Source organism: Lacerta agilis, chromosome 10 (assembly GCF_009819535.1).
Source record: "Lacerta agilis isolate rLacAgi1 chromosome 10, rLacAgi1.pri, whole genome shotgun sequence".
Taxonomy (NCBI): Eukaryota; Metazoa; Chordata; class Lepidosauria; order Squamata; family Lacertidae; genus Lacerta; species Lacerta agilis.
This window is the reverse complement of record NC_046321.1, coordinates 63281897-63303354: the sequence shown is the minus strand read 5'-3', so window position 1 is coordinate 63303354 and position 21458 is coordinate 63281897. Positions and strand designations below refer to the sequence as shown.

The 21458-nt window shown below is 41.0% G+C and overlaps 1 protein-coding gene across 3 annotated transcripts in view; it reads right to left on the bottom strand.

Annotated features, from left to right (window-relative positions):
- COG5 (component of oligomeric golgi complex 5) overlaps nucleotides 1–21458 on the bottom strand; it is a 151280-nt gene that overhangs the window by 8321 nt on the left and 121501 nt on the right. For 2 of the 3 annotated variants that reach the window (XM_033161710.1, XM_033161712.1), the window contains exons 15-22: nucleotides 13451–13561; nucleotides 11578–11640; nucleotides 9452–9555; nucleotides 7607–7844; nucleotides 4820–4896; nucleotides 3857–3983; nucleotides 3192–3271; nucleotides 490–619 (exon numbers count right to left, since the gene is read on the bottom strand). In XM_033161710.1, coding sequence (XP_033017601.1) covers nucleotides 505–619; nucleotides 3192–3271; nucleotides 3857–3983; nucleotides 4820–4896; nucleotides 7607–7844; nucleotides 9452–9555; nucleotides 11578–11640; nucleotides 13451–13561 — 915 coding nt within the window. In that variant the 3' untranslated portion in view covers nucleotides 490–504. Of the gene's footprint in view, nucleotides 1–11; nucleotides 285–489; nucleotides 620–3191; nucleotides 3272–3856; nucleotides 3984–4819; nucleotides 4897–7606; nucleotides 7845–9451; nucleotides 9556–11577; nucleotides 11641–13450; nucleotides 13562–21458 lie in introns of those variants that run through there. The other variant, XM_033161713.1, reaches the window with a different exon arrangement.

Sequence of the window (21458 nt, the reverse complement as noted above, 5' to 3'; positions counted from 1 at the left end):
AGCACTTAAAGCAAGAATGCATAGGATTTTTAATTAAGTAGATTTCCACTCAGAATATAGCATGAGTTTAAGATAAAAACATTGTTACTTCAATGTACATGGAATAAAGAATTATGTAATATGAAAAATGCTACTTTAAAGCTCAAGGATTGTTGCCAAGAAGTAAATGTGTATTGTATACACAAAAGGTTTTTCTTGTGGTCAACTTAGAAGCTCTATACATGAAAATCTTGTTTCAGTGTCTCCAGAAAAGAGCCTTTTTGTGATACAAAATGCTTTGGTTTCTAAATTAAAAAGTGACATTAGAACAACATTTAAAAGTTTTTTTTTTATTCTATACGGAAAGCTGAAGACTGCATAGTGCATTTGATTTTCAGACATTTAAGTATTGACGTCCTTTAGCTCTTGGTAGGTTTTGCAAAAGTCAGATGCTGTTTATAAGTATTACCCTACCAGTGCAAATTAAATATGTCAGAGGAGTTCCCATACCTTCCAAAGAACATTTTACTGAAGAGTGGACAGTGCCTTCTGTAGCAGTTGTACCATTATGGGATAGACTGGAGCAAATTCCTTTCCTTCTCTACTTCTTACTGACTGGACATAAGCTTCCAGTGCACCTCTGTTTAAAGGGAAAAAAACATACTCATTAGAATCAGAAGTGTTTGCTATGTGAGCTTCTAACAACAAACTATACTACTCTGTCAATTTTGCACATGTTATTTTGTAAGTCCATTCCAGCCCATTTCCACAAGAAATGAATCTCTATGAAGATTTGTACAGTATTTTAAAAACTTACTTGATTACAAAACACATTTAAATACCAATTTTTTTTCTCAGTACATGGAATTACAAGCTTCTTTTAGCATGCAAAACTGAATAGAGAAATTCAGAAAGATGCAAAACCTAAAAGATAATTATATTCTCAACCATATATTATGGTAGAAGGTGTGAACTGGATCAGCTCACTTAAAAAGGCAGCTTGAACACAATTTTGTCTGTAACCACCAGGGGACTGAAACTATGACCACCATAGCTTTTGCAACTGACAAGGATTACAGCTATGTTATGAGAACTACAGGCTTGTGAGGAAGGGCTGCATAAGGGTTTTCTGAAGTGGGTAATACTGTGCCTTCCCTACACTGACAGCATACTATACTGTTTCAGATATTACACAGCACAAATAGAGGCACTTGTGCTTCCAGTACAAAATTGTCCATAGATGACTCTGTAACTTTCTGATCTTTGCTGCTATAGTGAAGAATTAATCTACCAATTTTGTGGGCGTGGAACTAAAAAAGATAATGAAAAGAAAAGCAAGAAATCCTAAGGAGATAGGAGGCAGTTGTGGCAACTGCTTAAGCAATCAGTTATTCTGTATATAACACAGGAGCCTCTGTTCTTTTAATCCAAAATGATTACAAAAACTATTGTGCACAAAAACAAACTGAGTAGAGCCAGGACCCCTGGCTAAAGTCAGAAAGTGCAGTACTTAAGATAAGTCATTTCAAACAGCATTAGAGCCTACTCAGACAAATCATAATGGGAAACTAGCAAGAAAATAATCATTTTATGAACTAAAGATATTTTAGTTTCCTTTTGCTATCTGCCAATCCTGTAATGCACAATATACTAAGTAGGTTCATGTATAGGCAAACAGTCTAGGAAAAGTCATCACTAAAGCATGTTTAGTTAGACAGTCCAATATGGTATATGAGGTATGGCCAATCTAGGTTCCCTTAGGTTGGAATTTAATGTCTCCCTTAGCTAGTCTGCATTGCTGTGTAATGCAGTCAAGGGTGTCAGACTGACATAACATCTCTTTAGGACAAGCTCCTCACATTTCCAATAGCATGTTTTTACCATGTAGGCAGCTACGAGAAGGAATGTAAAGGCTTATTCTGACACTGGAACAAGGTGATGCCTGAATCTATATTTACTTCTGCAACCACAATCACTATAACCATAAAGCTGGCATGCCAAAACTCCATCACCCCTGAACATTCTCACCGGAGAGTTTCCTTCCCAATATCCCCTCCAGCAAAGGGGTGGCAGAGCTCACTGGAGTGAGATGCCACCTGTATGTAAGGTTTAGCATAGTCTGAAGGGGCAGCTTGTTCCACACTGCTTTCCAGTGGAGAAACCACACACATTCAAAAATGGTTGATATTCCACTACTTCCTCTCCAAGTAACTGTTTAGCTCATCTGAAGAGTTTGCTAGCTGGTGGTCCTGTTTAGTACGACACAGCTAACTAGATGGCACGGTCACCACAAGGAAATGAAAAATGCATATCCTACTTGGGCAACGCAGGAATAACAGCAAAGCTTCTTAGGCACTTGGGAATGTAACAAAACATGTCTTTATCCTAAGTGTTTGCATCCTGTGAAATAAGCATTCAAGTATGATTCAGGAGGAGTCATCACTGCCCTTATTCTTAATTTTAGCTGCTACCTTAGTAAAACAAGCTCCAGCAAAAACTACTTGCCTGTAATCACAGCACTGCCTATATGGTTTCTTTCATTTGTTTAACTGTGCGTGCATGTGCATCTATACCTATTCAGAGGTGTGTGTGTTGCAGTCTTTAATATATAAAGCCATTTCAAGAGTGCTTTAATTTTGTTCCATATACCTTGCTCACCAAGCTCCTTCTCTTCCCTTTTTAGTTTTCTAAACACTCTAGTGAAACAAACAATTGATCCCAAACAGACTTAACTTGGAAAGCAGTACTGCTGATTTAAGTAGTGTTTCTGCTGCAATTCTTAGGATTACAGCCCAGGAGGCACTGTATCATTCAAAACATATCATAGAGCCAGTACTGCACAGGGATACAAGTAGTTGAATCCCCAAACAGATATAAAATAAGTAAGATGGCATCTTTACTAGATGAATTTCTCCTGCAGTAGGAAATAAAGAGTGCCTCCCAAAAGAGAATTCTGTGTAATTTGGAATCTGACACCAAAGAAGGTCTAATAAAAGACTACCTTGCTGGTCTGGAGTTAATCCCTGAAACCAATGCAGCTATAAATGTCTTGAATAAGACCTAATAGAAGTTGTTGCTTAGAATACACCAAAGCACTTCCACACAGGGACAGCAGGATGCACAAACGGTCAACAGCGGGGAAGAAAGAATTGTTTCCAAGTTGCAATACTGCAGTATTTCTAAACTTAATTGAAAAGTAAAATGTGTTTTACCGTATCAAAATGAGCCTGTCCTTCTCAGATGGATGGTCATCAAGCCACCGGGAATAACGTGCAATGGTCCACTCTGCTCTCTTTCCCAAGAAATAAATAAATACAAATATATATTATTTCTAGACATTTTCACATACTGGCCAAAAGATAATGGCAACAGCCTTTTACGGGTTGGCATACAGTAATCAGTAGCAATTCATAGATTGTTTAGCGCTCAACCACATAGGACTTTTTTAAAAAAAAGTTGCTTCTCCACAGCACTTTGGCTTAGGCGACGGCTCTGGAAACGTGTAAAAGATTGGCTCAGAACAAATTAAATGGCCACTAAATTAGTCTCAACTACTGACAGATTAAACAAGAGGGGAGGAAGCTGTGGTTCTACATTTAGAGTCCTCCTCATCCCTGACATTGGCCAGGCTGGCTGGGGCCGGAGGATCACAGTATCATCTCTGATGATTTCCTCTGTGGCTGTTGAATTGCAAAGTCATTCTATTGCCAGAAGTTAACCAGGATGGAAAATGCCTGCGGCCTGCCGTGATCAACCAACCCCACAAGCTTCAACTTGAACATAGCTACGAAACAGCATTGGCGACAGCAATTTGAGAGAAATGGTTTTCTGCCACTTGTGGAGTATATAGTGAGAAAAGGCTGCGTAAAGTAATTACCTGGAACGGGGATTTTAATTCAGGTGGTGCTCTTGTAAATAAGAACTGAATAACGGTACTGAATGGAATGATATCTCCCACGGCCAGGCTATTGACAATATGCTCACTAGTCTGGAACAGCATTGGCCTGCAGGGGATAAAGCAGAAGTTAAGATGATACAGTTAAAAGGAAAGAAGATTATGCTTCCCTATAATTTACTAGGAAAATGCCTCTTGTGGTGGATTAAAGTCCACATTGCTACAGGCTCTTCCAACAGGTACTTCACTTTTTCTCATAGGATTGAATGATGGCTGTTCATTTGCATGGGAAAATGCAGAGACACAAACAAGGTTGGAATGGGAGTTGAACCTGCAGTTGCTTCTTAAGAGTCTCCCATTTCTTGGCAAATGTTTGGCCTCCACCCATAACAGTGTTGCCTATTGCAGCTGATTTTGCCCCACAAAAAAGGGGCCCACAAGTATCTGCCCCCAAAGGGACAGAACCCAAGGAAGGCTTCATTTTATCCATGCCACTCTAATAACACACACAGCACCTTAAAAACAAAAGTCTGTTCCTTCCCATGCAGCAGTTGTTTTCTGCTTTGCTTCATCATCATTATGGAATTTGGTAAGCGATTGTTTGTAGTAACAGCAGCTTATTATTTAATTAAACAAAAACACTGCATCTCAAATCCTCTAATATCAGGGTAGGGGCTTAGTGTAACTGCAGCTCATCAGCATAAGAACTGAGATCCACAACACAAAGCAAAAAGGTGCAATTTAGCTGACATTTGCATGACAAAATTCTCCCAAGTTATAGTTACACTCTGAATAAAATGTTCAAGGAAAAAGCACTAATTTGTTGGCAATTTTCACATGGTGCTGCCAGAAGGTTTTAATTAAAAACCCAAATAAATTGGCGACATGATTTAAATCCCTCATTACCTGGTGCCAGCTGTGAAAAATATTTTGAAGGCAATATACCTGAATGATCTTAGGAGTCTGTAGGATATTCCCAGATCAGAGAGCCGTCTGCAGAGGGGAGCGACTGCTAACTCCATCTGTCAGAGAAAATCAATTGCACTTCAGACAGATATTCAAAGCCCTGGGCCAAACCAGCCAGTCAGGAATTGGGGAAGGCAGATTTTCAGCCAGCAATTTTCACGAACTAGAACCAGTTTCCCCCAGCACAATTTCTGGCAACAATCGGGCAGCAACCTACAACCATGGGCCTGCAATCGGATGGAACGGACCCATTCCAACCATGGGATGAAGCCATGGAATTGGAAAACCAATGTCACTGCTGCTGCCATGGAAAGAGAACTACCGTCAGCTATTTTAGGACCACCAGGAATGAATCTAGTTTTACTGCCAAATTAGGAATATACCAAAAAAGAAAAGCCCACAGCTTATTCATTTATGCCAGATGAAATAATAACAGTGATATAAACAACCAGCATCTCCTCTGCATACACAAGCGTTTTTTCACTGGCTTTTGGAAAGAAGAGTATATCTGTACAACCAACCCCTTTGGTTTATCTGCAATTTACTCTATCCAAAAGAACAATATAATTTCTTACAGTCCCTAGGTTAAACATTTGTGCTTTGGCAAATGAAGAGTGGATCTTTTTATTCTAGCTAATGGAGATGCGATTACTATTTTTGCTCATTAACATGCGTCTATTTCCCCCTCTACACTAAGCTCACAACTCTTGTCCTAAAAGAGTATTTTTTGTGTGTGCCAGATACTGAAAAAATATTGTGGGGTTTCCTTCCTCAATTCTGACTTCATCATGTTCACATTTCAGTCTCCAAATCATACCGAGCTGCACAGAGTTTTAAAGTGCAAAATAAGACTCGCAACCTAAAATACTCCAAATTACTGTAACCTTAGCAGACTTGTCTTTCTTATACAGCAACAAAGCTCTTCATAATGAGGTCAGAATGTACAACAATTCCCAGATGATGTCTCATGATATGTATAAATGTCAGGAAAATGTCATTTCAGAGTACCTTACTGACCCTAGCAAATTCTTTCCAGGCCAGACGGAATTGTGAAAATTGAGCCAGGTACTCAGCACAAGCCATTCCCCCCCCTCTTTTACCCATATCTTTCAAATTCAAGACATCCATGTTTTGACTGCTAGATATAAAAACAGTCAAATTCTCCGGTGATTAGGGTGCCTTGGGTGTAACTTTAAACATTTTTGGATATACATCCTGTCCACCATTTCTAAGGTGAGACTTACAAATATCTCCCTTTCACACTTTTCTTATTTAAGTTCAGTGTTGCTAATAGTGTGTAGACCTTCAAATTCCAGAAGCAAATATTTGGAAAAAGAAACCTAAAAACAGAAGGAAGTTCATCTTACAACCTACACTTCTTTAATAATCAGCATGTTTTGCACATTTTTCAGTGTTGGCACCCTGTCTCCTTTACGTCATCCCAGCAAGGGATGCTTGGCACCAACGTTATTTATCACAAAGTAATTTAGTACATATATACCCTGCCTTTCTTCCATGATGGAACTTGAGCTAGTGAACATGAGGCTCCCATCGATGCACTGACTAGACTTCCTTAGCTTCAGAGAAGTAGCTGCAGTATATGTGTCCTCAGAACACACACAACTTCATTTTTTTTTTAGCACCAAAATACCTATTAATTTATTTAGGCATTTCAATATGACACCTCTGTGTGCATGTGTGTATTTTCTTATTAACTACTGGTTATCCATGGTTTGTTATCTTGGTCGCTAATGTTTTGGTGGTTTATTATTTTCAGTATGGCTGGCTGAATGCTCTTAAGTATTAATCTCTCTGAGAATCCCAAGTGGAATACAAATGTATGTATACATAAAATTTTAAAAAGTACTGGAAGTAACATTGTTATCTGGCCCTACATTTTAAGCCCCCTGTTTCAAGGAGAAATGTAAAACAGAATGTACATTTATATATATATATTTTTTCCAATAACTGGTGTGCCTTGGACTATGTGTGTATCAAAAATTCAGGGCTCTGGCTTACTTTAGGAATTTCATTATCTCTCACGAATGAGTTGCCCAGGGTCAAACAAGACATAGCTTTAATCATGTTTTTGGTTATTTTTAAGAATGCCCAAATACTAAGTCCCAGCCACCTTTCTTGAAACTGGCATGAAATGGGAGGGCTATTGAGAAATAGAAGGAATAAACCAAAACAAAGCAAGAAAAATTGCAAGTAGGAGATGGGCAGGGGAGAATTAGAAACTAGAGATTCACAGGTTTACTTAAAACTTCCCTCCCAAAGAAAGACTCATTTTATGGTTACAACCCGGGCGTTGTTTTTTTCAGCCGGAACTCAGTTCCAGCACCTACAAATGCCATTTTTAATCTTTCTATGGAAGAAACTTGCCACCATTTTTTTTTAAAAAAAGCATCTGGCTCTCAGTTGTACTCCACAGACCCTCTAAACTATTTAACTGCCATAATGCAGACTGAGGTTTCTTTTCAGCAGTACACTGCCACAGCCCCAAGGTTTCTGCTCTCAAACTCCAATTTTGGAAGCTGAAAAACATCCACACAAATCTAACTAATCCTAATTTATCCCAGTCATTATAATCGGACTCTGCTTATCATGTACGCAGAATATAAATATTTTTAGGTGGAAAAGAGCTTATGGAACAGCAAAGCAGCATGTGTTTGTATGTCTCGGGGCATAGCATTTCTAATTCAATGTGTAGTCTGGTGCTTATGAGGAAATAAAATCAACAATGACTCCCTTTCATCTATCTACCTGTGCAAAATCAGCAGCAAGCCGCATTTTTCCGCCTTCGCCGAGAGGCCTTAGTAGGCTGGCATTGCGAATAAAAAGCTCAATTGCTCTCTGGGCAATGGCCTCAGTGCTCTCATAGACAAAGTCGTAGCATTCAAAGTGTCTGAAGTAGTCATTCATGACTCTCGCTATGAAGCCCTGTAGTTCTTTCATGTACAGAGAACAAGGGATATCAGGCTTTTCTGAAGTGGGTAGTGACCTATCAAAAGAAACAGAGGATAACGAATGTTAATTTCATGTTTGTATCAACTTTAACCACATCACCGCGCCGCTTCACCTTTATCCTGTGAAGGATGACTACAATGGCTGTATGTACCACACCATCATATTTATAGAGGAATAAGCTGTGTCTGAAACACCTTTTCCTCGCGTTAACTGCAGTTTTGCAAGGAAAATGTGCACCGTTCTACTGGTGCTTTCTACTCCTCTTCCCCCCTCCAAGCCTGGAGCATTTTCATCAGCCGGAAGCTGAAAAGCTCTAAATTTAAATGGCACAGCTGTTGGTCTAATTCTCTAATAATAGACCACATCATACATATTGTGGTGTTAAAAGTCCAGCTTTCCTCAAAACCCTCACTAAGTCTGCTCTTGACTTAAACTGCTCAGAGATTATATGCACAGATGCCTCTAATCTGGGCAGAACCAGTCCAAGATACAAGGTGTAGTAGTAACAAGGCAACAGCAGGGATCAGACTTCTAGCCAACTACAGGGCATCCATATCTCAGAGGATCAAGTCAGTAAAGTGAGTCAACAGGTCAGATTAGAAGCCTTCTAGTCCAAGCAATTGACCTTTCCACCCAATTCTGTTCAAAGTGGCCCCACTTTAGAAAGGGCTGAGGGCCTATGTAATTTCCAGTCATATATAATAAACCAAAAACGTTTTTCAGAAGTCCATGCTCTCTTCACTGGATTCCTTCATAGAGGAGGATAAGCAATAACAGGCGTACCTTGGAAGTCAAACAGAATTCGTTCCGGAAGTCCGTTCGACTTCCAAAACATTCAGAAACCAAAGCATGGCTTCTGATTGGCTGCAGGAAGCTCCTGCAGCCAATCGGAAGCCGCGGAAGCCCCATCAGGTTCCAAAGAACGTTCGCAAACTGGAACACTCACTTCCGAGTTTGCGGTGTTCGGGAGCCAAAACGTCCAAGTACCAAGGCATTCGGGATCCAAGGTACGGCTGTACAGTGGTACCTCGCAAGACGAATGCCTCGCTAGACGAAAGGCATTCGCTAACGAAAGGGTGACTCGCAAGAAAAATTTCCCTATGGCTGCGATTTGCAAAACGCAAGATGAAATTTCAGTCCTGCATAAGTGGAATCCCTGCTCTCTATCAACACTCGGGAACTCCTTCCCAGCTGAGAATAATGCTAATATAGAAGAAAACCTTTCAGGCTTGAAAGACCCAGTGAAGGGAGAGACAACTGAAAACCTGTTTCTATGTAAACAGAGATCAACCAGCATTTATTTCTTGGATTTTTTTTTTTGCATCCAGTCAATGCTCACGCTCTACTGTAACTTTAAATGTTAAAAACTAAATAATAAAAACAAGCAGCTTAAAAAAAAAAAAACCCCTCACTGGAAAATCCTCTTCTCACATTTCATTTTAAGAAGTGTTGTCCATATTTACTTTCCAGGCAGACACATAATTTCAGCAGCCAGAAGTCCTGCTCCTTCCCCCACTAACAGCACAGGCTGGCTGCTGAGGCAAGCATTTTTGCCGCAAGGTAATAAATCTCTGGGGTTTTCGATATGGTGCGCGTATCGTACACATGTCTAAAACAACACTGAGGTAGTGACTCCATTACCCAGAAAAGTCTTCCTGGTGCATAGTGATTATAATAGCCTCTATTGAGTCTCCAACTGAGTTCAGCAAAGGTTGCACAGCATTTCCCATCAAATCATAGACTGCCTACAAGAAGGATAACCAAGGAGGAAAAAGAATGAGTAAAAAAAACCATACAAGACGTCAATATGCTGTCCATGAATATCAAGAGATAAATAAAGTATAAAAACTTTGTCAAGTTAATTTTGAACAGTGCTTTTTTGTGCCACAACATAGTTTGTGTATTCATACAGATATATCTATACAGTCATACCTCATGTTACAGCTGCTGTGGGTTACGTTTTTTCGGGTTGCGCTCCGCGCCGAACCCAGAAGTACCAGAACGGGTTACTTCTGGGTTTCGGCGCTCGCGCATGTGCAGGAAAACCAGATTGCGTCACGCACGTGCACAGACGTGGCACTGCGGGATGCGGACGTGCCACCGTCACAGATTACGTCTGTAACCCGAGCGCCCACTGTATAGATGTGTTGTGCGATATATTTTTGAACCTATATATACATGAAAAGTTAAACGTATTGTGCAACTTAACTCGAAATCTTCCCAACTCCTTATGTGGAGCAGTGGTTGAACAATAAAAGAGTCACTTATAACAGGACAAATTCTTCAGAAGTATAACATGATGCGACAACCGTTTCAAGAGCTTTCTACAAACTGAAGTATCTGACCAGTATCTGAGAATGCACTGTTCCACCATTCAAATATGTACGCTTCCTCTTGTGGTAGTTTTTAATTTATACTGACAATATTGTTTGAAACTAGGGGCTTTTCCTGGAAAGCAGGGTGTGACAGATTGGCCCTAGGGTGGAGGAGGTATTACATCCCAGCACAGAAGGAGTTAATCCACATTCATCTTGATGGACAGTTCATCCTTTGGGGGCGGGGCGGTCCCCAGTTTAAAAGGAGGAAACTGCCGTTTTGGCAATGGAGAAGAGGGAGGGTGTGTGTGAAGACAGGGAAGAAGAGGGGTGTGGAGCCAGGATAGTGGTGGTTAGCCTAGGATAGGATGAAGATCAGTCAGTTATACTGAAAGAGTTTATAATTTAGATGTAACTAAGATGATGAACTATTGAAGTACGTGAAACATGATGTTCTGAAATAAATAAAGACTTGTTTTTGTTGAGCCAAGAGAAAAGAGGTATTTATTTGGTCCAGTGATATATGGATGCTCCTGAGGAGCGGAACTCAGTGAAAAGACAAAACTGACCTGCAGGGTGATAGTTTGTGTCTTGGAGTTTCACTCAGGAGGGGCAAAAGGGCAGAAACCTCGGTAAGGCTACACAGTTGATAAAAGGGTTTAGCTAACTGACGCAGTGGGGGATCTGATGAGAGAGAGCCCCAGAACTGATAGAGCTGAGAGGTATTCTTAACCCACGAGCCCAGAGCAAAATATATATATAACAGGCCACGACAGCTGGACAAGAGAACCCCGTTACTAAGTTATCCCTAGTTATAATAAAAGGGGGATTATCCACACAGATGGACCTCAAGGATCGAGGTGGGGTGAATAGAAAAAGCGACCCGGAACACCTCAGAAGTAATACACTTAGTAACAGAGGGGTAGTTAGCAGGGAGGTTCGTCGCACAGGGCAGGCCAATATATTCCCCTATTATTTTAATATGTAATTAAAGATCAACATAATGAGGTCTAGGCCCTAGCCTTCAAAAGAGGTGGTGAATCAAAAGAGGTGGTTCTTTCAACCTACATTCACACAGTAGATTAGGAAGACCAGGGATGAAAGTGAATGGAAAGCTGTCTCCAGGGAGAAGTTAAACATGAAAAATGAAAGCACCAGGAAAGAAGAATCATCACTTTTAATGGTGAAAAGGTAGGCAGTTTCCCTCTGCCTTGCTATCATTCAAGTGCTGCCTAAGAGCCTCTGCTAAACGCTGAGCACTTAGCTAATTCATCCTCACCTAACACAGACAGCAAATTATCTCAAGAACAAACATGAATGGATTGGTTTTCCTTAACTCAGTCCCGCAGGACACCACCACAAATGTTGCAAGCAAATGAATGTGGCTTAGTTTAAAGTGTGTGTGTGGGGGGGATACACAGCAGGTTTCAAATCTATGTAATATTCACCTACCTTCAAGGCTGTGCTAATAGTTTCCTCTGAAGAGGCTGGAAATGCACTTTGGCAGGATATTACCTAAAAAGAGATGCAGAAATGCTCAATCATATACTGAGACCCTGGTGAAGCCAACTCTCAATTACTGTTGCTTATTGCTGGGTCCCTCCCTGGCCATGCTCTGGGTACCAGCAAATGTGGGTCTCAGGCCACCTCCCTCTACATCAGGGATTATGTGTCAGAGCATGTGAAATATATAGCCCTTTCTGTTTATTTGATTATGGATCTCCAGAGGCTAAGCCAGCAAGCAGGACTCTCCCATCACAATGGGACCTTGCAATCTCTATTGTCTCTGGCAACCATGAAAGCCACACATATGGTTTCTACACTGACTTGTGCATGGATAACTAACTGCATGATATACATAGGTAAAGGTAAAGGGTAAAGGGACCCATGACCATTAAGTCCAGTCACGGTCGACTCTGGGGTTGCGGCGCTCACCTTGCTTTATTGGCCGAGGGAGCCGGGTGTACAGCTTCCGGGTCATGTGGCCAGCACGACTAAGCCGCTTCTGGCGAAACCAGAGCAGCACATGGAAATGCCGTTTACCTTCCCGCCGGAGCGGTACCTATTTATCTACTTGCACTTTGACGTGCTTTCAAACTGCTAGGTTGGCAGGAGCAAGGACCGAGCAATGGGAGCTCACCCCGTTGCAGGGATTCGAACTGCCGACCTTCTGATCGGCAAGCCCTAGGCTCTGTGGTTTAACCCACAGCGCCATGCCACAAAATGGTGCTATTCACACCGTCCATGATTTTTAAATACAGAAGTGAAAAATTTCACCTCCTAAATGCTTTCATATCTTCTCCCCTGACTGACAGCATTTTTAAAAAAGCTATGGAGCCAACATCTTGTGACACAAAAACCCATCTGTTCCTCCATAACTATTTCTAACTTGCTCAGCGTTCACATTCAAGTAAGGTCCTAGCAATTTCTTTTCTTTTTCAAATTTCATTTCAAGATTTATTTAAATTATATAAACTAACACAAGCATTCCAAAGTGGGTAACACGAAACTCATGAGAATGATTTACATTATGCAATGTGAATATAGGACATAGAAATCAGTGATTTTAAAATATTCGTTTTTGATTCTTATGGTTTTAAGATATGGCTTCTAATGTAAACACTAATCTAAATGCTATGGCTGACATTTGAAAAGAAATCCAGCTAATTCTGTGCGTTCGAGGGGGGCTTTGAGTTCATGCTTTTCAAAACCGTGCAGCAATTTCCTACGACAACTTTTCCCAACCCAGTGCCATCCAGATGTTGTAGACTACATCTCCCATCATCCTTGATCATGGCCAGACTGCCTAGGACTACAACAGCTGGAACACATCAGGTTGGGCAAAGGTGCCATAGGGCAGCCAAAGCAGTTTCAAAACAGAGGGGACTTTCCAATGAAATTTGTGACACAGCTTTGGAATCCAAAATACCACGGCTTGAATCCAAGCTCATATCACTTCTCATACAAAGCCCTAAGGCGTTCTTTTGTAATGTTCTGCAACAGTTCATAATTTAGGCAAGTGTATTCAATGATATATACAGTATTATCCTGAACTTCATTACTATCTCCTAAATAAACAGAAAACTCAAAAGATAGCATCTTTAGGAGTAAAGCACTAATAAGCAAAGAAACACTGAAGAAGGCAGAAATATCAAATCTATGAGAGAGAGAGATTGATGGGTGGGAAACTGGGTGCTATCCCATTCTTCACGGAGACCATTTCAGAAGTGTTTACACATTCTCTCCAATTCAATTCAGGATTTGTGGTGGAGAATTAAAACCACAACTCAACAATGATTATGTTTAACGTATCCCTGCCACTTACTTTAAGAACCGACTGGTGTAACCTGTACAATGAATTCACTACAGCCACGTTCCTCCTTTGACCTTCTGTTAACGGCCCAATCACCTGGCTGGCTTCTCCTTGTGTCGACAGCTGCAAGTAAAGCATACAAGTCATGCAAACCATTTCCTTTTAAGTACACTAATCAAAATAAATAAAATCCTCCCCCTAAAAACGGAACGGGGAAATCAGGTTGCATTTAACATCATCTTAATTCCCAGCAAAGAAAAAGTGTCCTGAAACTGTTTGGTTTTTTTTACTTCTATGGAAAATAACTTCCTGAATTTCAGTCTTCAGGGTTGCTTCTTGCCGCACGTTTTCTTAACATGGGGATTATTCTCACGAGCTGTACAGGCGCATGAAATTATTATCTAAACAATGAGAGCAAGTGACAGGTTCTCCCAGCAGATTCAGGAGCCGCAGCACTTTGAAAGCCTCCGAGGGACACACCCAGGAGCCAGAGGACTTTATTTTGCCGATGTTACACAGGAACAGGAAGAATGCAGAATGATGCCACACTTTAGGCAGAACCATCTCTGCATAATATTGCCGGCAGGAAGAAAAATAGCATCTACAATCCATCAAGGGCGTGAGGCCACCCAATTATATATGCCACAGGGAACGTACCCAGTCAACCAGGAAACGTTAAGTTGAGAAACAGCCAGGCTGGTACAATTAAAAAACAGACTCAAGCATTCCCCACCATGGGCGATGGATACACTCATTGTCCCAACCTCCTAATATGTCACCAGTAAGAAAACAACAACAACCTAGCAACATTCAAACATCAGGGGAAATCCTGAATTAAGCTTTAGTAAATAAAAGCATTATTTAATATTATCTCACAGCAATTTTTCAGTTGTCAAATAACGTTCCAAAACAAAAATGTACCTGTAGTGAATAAAAATATTGCTCTCTCAAATACTGCAACCCCAAGTCTCATTTCCAAAATGGTTGTCAGGGGCTTACTAACACCAACCCGCTCCTTCAGATGGGAACTAAATTCTGACAGAAAGTATCTAAACAGACATGCACAAATCTCCCTCGGAGGTATTTCACCTTCAGGAATGTTGATTCATTCTATTCTCCACATTGCTACAGCAGAAAACACATTTTAGCAGAGCACACTGTGATGCAGATGGCACTAGCACAGTTAAGAGCTAGAAGCCTCAGGACCTCAGTCAGATAAAGAAGAAGAAAATCCATAAATAGGGCTCTATAGTTTCCAGTAGCATTATCCTTTCAGGGACCATCACTAACCTCAATCTGATTTAGGCAGACTTTGATGTCGTTTTGTGGTCTGAATTGAATGCTGCAGTGAGTTTTGCCTGAAAATTAGGTGGGGCACAAGTTTTTAAAAGGGAGGAAGAAAAAAGGAAGTTCACTAAATTTGCCGGTCATTTAATGCCATTAAGCATCTCGGACAATGCATCAAAACAGAACCATTCCTTAGACTAGATACTAATTTCAGTACCCTGAAATTCATTAAGGTATCTTCCAGTAATCTTCTACCGTTACATCTCTTCATGACAAGAGTCTGAGAAGCAGAGACAGACTTCGTGGGGAATGCAAGCATTAGGAGGTCCTTGGCTAGTGAACTGGCAAAATCGTTTGCAGTAGCATTCAAGCTGATTTCAAGACAAAGGCAAATGCTTTCTTTTCATTTGTTTCCAGCTCTGCATATTTTGAGTGTAACACCAGTAGTTGCTCAGATGTTGAAGAAAGAAATGCTGGAGCAGCTTTTGGGAGGGAGGTGAAACAGCTTGCAGGGGAAATAGGGAACTATATAGGAAACCCAGCCAGATGGGCTTTCAGTATTTTATAAATGGTTTTTATGAAACTGTTGGTAAATGTAAGTTTGGTCTTAGATTATGATGGGTTAGGGCAGCGCTGGATTGTCAAATAGGCAGAGTACCGACCTATGGGCTCCATGCCTTTTAGGGGCCCCGCGACCACACATCAAAATAATATTGATTTCATCTTGATCTTGTTGGTTGGCAAAATCAAAAATGTATTAGAAGATAATTTGCTAGGCTCCTTGCCCCGCAAGATTTCGACTGCCTAGAGGCCTCCGCAGGGTTAACTCTGGCCCTGGGCGAGGGCCTGAAAGACCCGAGTTCAAATCCCCAGTCAGAAGCTCATTGGAAGACCTTGGCCCGTATTTCTCTCTGCTTAAATCCACCTCACAGGATTGTTGTGGGGAATTAAATGATGAGTGGTTGAACCCATGTGCATCATCTTGAGTTTCTGGGGTTAAAAGGTGGAGCATCCACGCAATAAATAAATTGCAATCCAGGAATGTTTGAAATACGAAGCTGAGCGGAGGAGGAGCAAACATCAAGGGAAAAGTCAGTGCGGGGAGGGAAGGAAAGTGAGCAAGGGAATGGATGGGCAGGAAAGGAGGAGGAGGAGGAGGAAGCTGCTGCCCCACTGCTGTTTTTCAAGGCAGGGTCAATGTGGCCCTTGGGCAAAGCAGTGGCAGCAGCGGAGCAGTAGCTTGCTGCTCTCATACACAGGCTAGAACAGCAAGTCTATTCGCACACAATGTCAAGCAGCAGTGAGGCAGCAGCTTCCTCTTCCTCCTCGGTGCTGCATTTCCTGGGTGCCGCCTGAAGCAGCTAACTCACCCGCCGGCCCTGGCTGGATCAATAGATATATGAGAGAAATGCGTCCTTGAAAGTGTCCGATGCGAAATGTCTGAGACGTGCGCAGCAGAGTAAGAGCCCCATTTCGTTAATTAAGCCAAGCGAAATCTTCAAACAGAGACTCAATTTCATACGCATCCTCAGAGAGTTTTGCGTCTACCCATCTGTATTCTCACATTTCAGGGGAACTGGAAGTCTTGATTGTGAATCTTTCAAGGTTTCATGGTTCTGGTTCTAAGATTCTAAACAGAACGGTTTACACTGGCATGAATCAATTCAAATTTCCCAATTTCTTTCCCATTTAAAAGAGTAAAGGTAAAGGTAAAGGGACCATTATGTCCAGTCGCGGACGACTCTGGGGTTGCGGCGCTCATCTCGCTTTATTGGCCGAGGGAGCTGGCGTACAGCTTCTGGGTCATGTGGCCAGCATGACTAAGCCGCTTCTGGCGAAAAAGAGCAGCGAACGGAAGCGCCGTTCACCTTCCTGCCAGAGTGGTACCTATTTATCTACTTGCACTTTGACATGCTTTCGAACTGCTAGGTTGGCAGCAGCAGGGACCGAACAATGGGAGCTCACTCCGTCGCAGGGATTCGAACCGCCGACCTTCTGATCGGCAAGCCCTAGGCTCTGTGGTTTAGAGTGCCACCCGCGTCCTGATTTAAAAGAGTAGGAACAGTTTTTTTAAAAAACACCAGTGAGTTATATTTCTAAGTGGAAAGAACAAGATTTACACATATTATTCATAATAATAGTTGTTGTTGTTTGTTGTTGTTTAGTCGTTTAGTAGTGTCCGACTCTTCGTGACCCCATGGACCAGAGCACGCCAGGCACTCCTGTCTTCCACTGCCTCCCGCAGTTTGGTCAAACTCATGTTGGTAGCTTCGAGGACACTGTCCAACCATCTCGTCCTCTGTTGTCCCCTTCTCCTTGTGCCCTCCATCTTTCCCAATATCAGGGTCTTTTCCATAATAGTAGTGCATGCCATATTTCTGAAGTGTTCAGAGTACTTCATGCACATTAACAGTTCAAGAAACCCATACAGTAGGCTAATGCAATTATTCAACATTACAGATGAGAGGCTGAGACAGGCTGTCTGAGACCACATAGGGAGAAAATGGCTGAGGTGATATTTTAACCCGGAGCATTCAACCTCACTGGTCATTCATTTCAATGATATTACACTAGCTCAGTGCTTAGAGCAGATCAACAAAGGCTTCTTTCCTGTGAGCTGAACTCCAATGAGTCACAGTGAATTTAAATAAAATAGATTTTACAGAATATGTAGCAATGTTGCTTTTGCACTGTTTCTAGTAAAACAAACTTGAGTTTGTACTGATTACTGGAACATATTGACCATTTCCTGTAAGTTTGGATCAATTAATCAAGTTTTGTAATGGACTTGATAAGAGTGATGATACTGCTTGATATAGTTGTATCGGCTGCAAACCGCTTTGAGTGCAGGATTTCAGAAAAGAAGGTACATAAATAAACCTGATTTTTTGGTCTTAAGAATATCTGACATAAGACACTGCTGTAGAATTTAAGACTCAACAGATCACTTTGAAATTTGGAGGTTTGTTTAAACTGAAAATGCAACGGCCAAATTAATAGCTGTGCTTCTGATTAAGAGACACAGCATTGATGTTTATGGGGTATTTAAAGGGACCTGCATGTTCTGAACAGAACAGACCATGCAGAAAGTGGAAGTCCCTACCTTTAAGGTGGGGCTTCCGAAAGATGTGACCCACTCTGCCTTTAGCTCTTACAGTACAAGTCTTGTAGCCGCCCAGAGTGACTAGGGAGGCCTGGCCAGATGGGTGGGGTACAAGTAATAAATTGTTAAATTATTATTATTCCATTGCCTCACCACAATATTAGGGAATATTAGGTTGATTGACACACACACACACACACACTGGTACCTCTGGTTGCAAACAGGATCCATTCCGGAGCCCCGTTCGCAACATGAGCATCGTGTATCCTGAAGCGCCACATCTGCACATGTGCGTGATGCGATTCGGCGCTTCTGCGCATGCGTGAACTGCCGAATCCATTATTTTGATAACTCATAAAATCAGCCTTTGGCAATCCACAATGTTTATAGTTTTTCAAGTCCATACCCTCCTATGACTATGATTAAATCACAATGATGTGCCTTCATATGACATTTAAAATAGTATTATGGATTCATTTTAACATGTCAAATACAGAACTCCAATTAACACTACAATTGTTTAAAACTCATAATGGCATATTAATAATAATCTTTATTGCGGTCCAACGACCCATAACATGGATTCAGAATAAAATACAGATTCATACAGAAGGGAGACTGAAGCATTATTTGTTTAGTCATGGGTATGTTGATCTTTGATTTGTATGACTACTGAAAGAAACTTTGCCACGGCCACTGTGATATCACTGGACTTGTCATCCAGAAGATATTTGGTATAGTAGGCTTCAGGTTGACCCGGCCGATTTGCCAATAGTGGTTTAATCAATAGTTCCCTAGTTTGGTCATATTGTCCGCAATGTAATAAAATATGTCTCATGCAGTCAACATCCTGAGAGCATACACAGATCCTATTTTGATAAGGGATACCTCTCAGTCTGCATAATGGCATATTTTGCCATCTTAAGCATGCCAAGTCTTCAAATTAAATTCAGTATATGACATGGACAATAACACTCAAAGAAAAGGACTAATGAGTTGCTGCCCTGCTGCTTATCTAAATATTTTCTGAAAATGTCACTTCAGGGATTATCTCTCCCCCCATTTTTTACTGTTTGCAAGCTTGCTCAATTTTATTCTTTCTAGCAACTTGCAACATTGAGCAATTAGACGAGGATTAGATTCATTTTCCTCGAGCTGTCAGACAAATCCCACGGCTAAAATACAACCTGCATAATGATTCATCTTTGATCTGCATATAGCTTAATGTAGGACTTTAATTTTTAAAAAACATAATACCAAATAATAAAGGCAGCTCTTAGTAATGTATTCTATATGTGATGCTTCCTAATTTAGACATTATTTCTGTCTAATTCACCATTAAAAACCTGGGTTGTAATTTCCTTATAAAATAAAAAGCTGAAACTTTGCAGACAAAAGCCATTCTTCCAGCGTTCTTTCCTGCGCCATAAAAAAACCATTCCGTAATTGCAACAAAATTATACCAGACAGAGGCCCATCCCAAGTAAGTCATGGATGGCACTTGAGACAAGTACTCCTGAAATTAAGCCAGGTGTAGGACTAAGGGAAACTGAAATACATGGAACCAAGAGAAAAGTTTTCCTAATGCACACACTGAGGGCAGCTCCAGACATGGTTTCAGACAAGTGGCTACAAGAGATACCAATATACCCAGCCTGTAGTCAGGAAGGGCCCCTAAATCAGAACTTTCACTGAAAGAAGAAAAAATCAAGTCTCTAGTTCTCCTAGAAATAAAGTTATGAAACAAAATGTGCAGGTATCATTCTAAGCCATTTCTGTGAGATGAACCAACTGGTCTTCTTCCACCTCTCAGTGTTTTTAGCCAATGAATGAAATCAGAGCTGTAGCTGACAAGTGAGTTGCTGGAAACTAGGTAATAGGAATCCCTGACGTCCTAAAGAGCTGCTGTTTCCACCTCCCATTTACTGTACTTTGACTGCTTCAATTTAATTTCTGTGTTCTTGGAATCTCTGCAGTTTGACCTTTATTTCTTCCTAGCGACTAGGATGCATATTTCTTGCGATGGGCTCCTCTGAGATCAGGTACTCCCTAAACGTTTTTCTATCGATACTACCACATAGTAATAAAACCGCCGGCCCCAGCAAATTGTGAATGTGAAAACCTGAAAAGAGTTGGGGATTCTGATTTGAACAATGCGGGATGGGGCACAGGAGGCTGCAGGGAAATGCGGGGGATTGCCTCAAATTGGCCAATTTCTGCCCTCCTCCATTAGACCCCTGCACCGCATAGCTCATTATTTAGGAAGGCCTTAATTGGGTGGGACAATGGGACATGGTTTTATATCTTAGCAAAGTTATGCCTTTACCTGACAATCATTTTGAGTTGGAAATCTAATCTGGTTACATGCAAAATCACCACCAACTGATGCAGATGAAGGAAAAGTGAACCTGAGAAGGAACAAGTGAGTTATTTGCTCTCTTTCACACATTTAACTGCCTCTGCACGATTCATCAATTCCAAAGCTGCTTTTGGCCTCTCTCTGCAATGTTCCCTTTATATAAAGTGAACACAGCAGTGTTATATATGTAAAAGAAATAGTATCAACTGTTTTTTTTAAAAAATGGGAACTATAACAGCATGCAGACAAGGCAAAAAGACAGCTTTGTGGAGCACTCTCTGTGGAGGATAAACATCAATGAGCTTAAGAGAGAGAAATAACTTAATTGACAGAAGGAATTTCCCTTTTACTGCAGACACGACAGTAATTCAATAGCCATGTTCTCCCTGTTTTCTTGGAAAATGTTCACATATGCTTATAGAAAAAAATATATTCATATACATATTCTTCAAAATATTCTTTTCTCTTTTTTTCTTCTTCTTTTTTTTGCTCACTTGTGATGTTGGGCAGATATTTATCTCTTACAGAAGGATAGAAAGAAGCTAAAGAAAAGACATGAGTAATGAGTACCTAAAAAGCAACATGGCAAAATAATTATTTTTGTTTATTTTTGTATCCTTAGGGAAAATTGGGAACGGTTTCTTAGACTCTAAGGAAAGTGTTCCTCATTTCTAGACATCTGAATTTTTCGTGTTCCCAGCATAACACATTTTTTATCTATGTGCAGCAGGTGGGCATGCTAGTGTATTTCAATCCACCCACATGGGAAGCTTAACAGAAATAGCATCAAAGTAAAAGAACATACAGTACTTTTAATACCACTCACATACTGCAAGCTAACTGCAGACATAACTCAAAATGAAGGAGAAATGTTTTTTTTTTAAAGGATAGTCATTTGGGGAACAATCCTTCATTGACAAAGAGAAATTGGATTACTTACTTTGTCCATTCTGACTCTAACATCTAAGAAATCACTGTAAGCTTGCTTGCCATTTTTGCCATATTATGTAACCATTTTTTTCTGATTAATGCTTTCCATCGGGAGGGAGATTTTGCCACGGAGGCACTCCCACTGCCAAGGAGCCCAGTGCAATCTGGGTGGCATCTGCTACAAAGGCTGCTGCTCTGGAAAGTTTAAGAAGTGCTTTGCGGGCCTGATTTGGGTCGTGATATGGGGTGCGCTCAGGAGATCCTCGACCCATGTGATGGATGCGGGCTGCACAGATGGCAAGTGCATTGGCATCCTGAGACCATCTCGGGGCAAAGTCCAG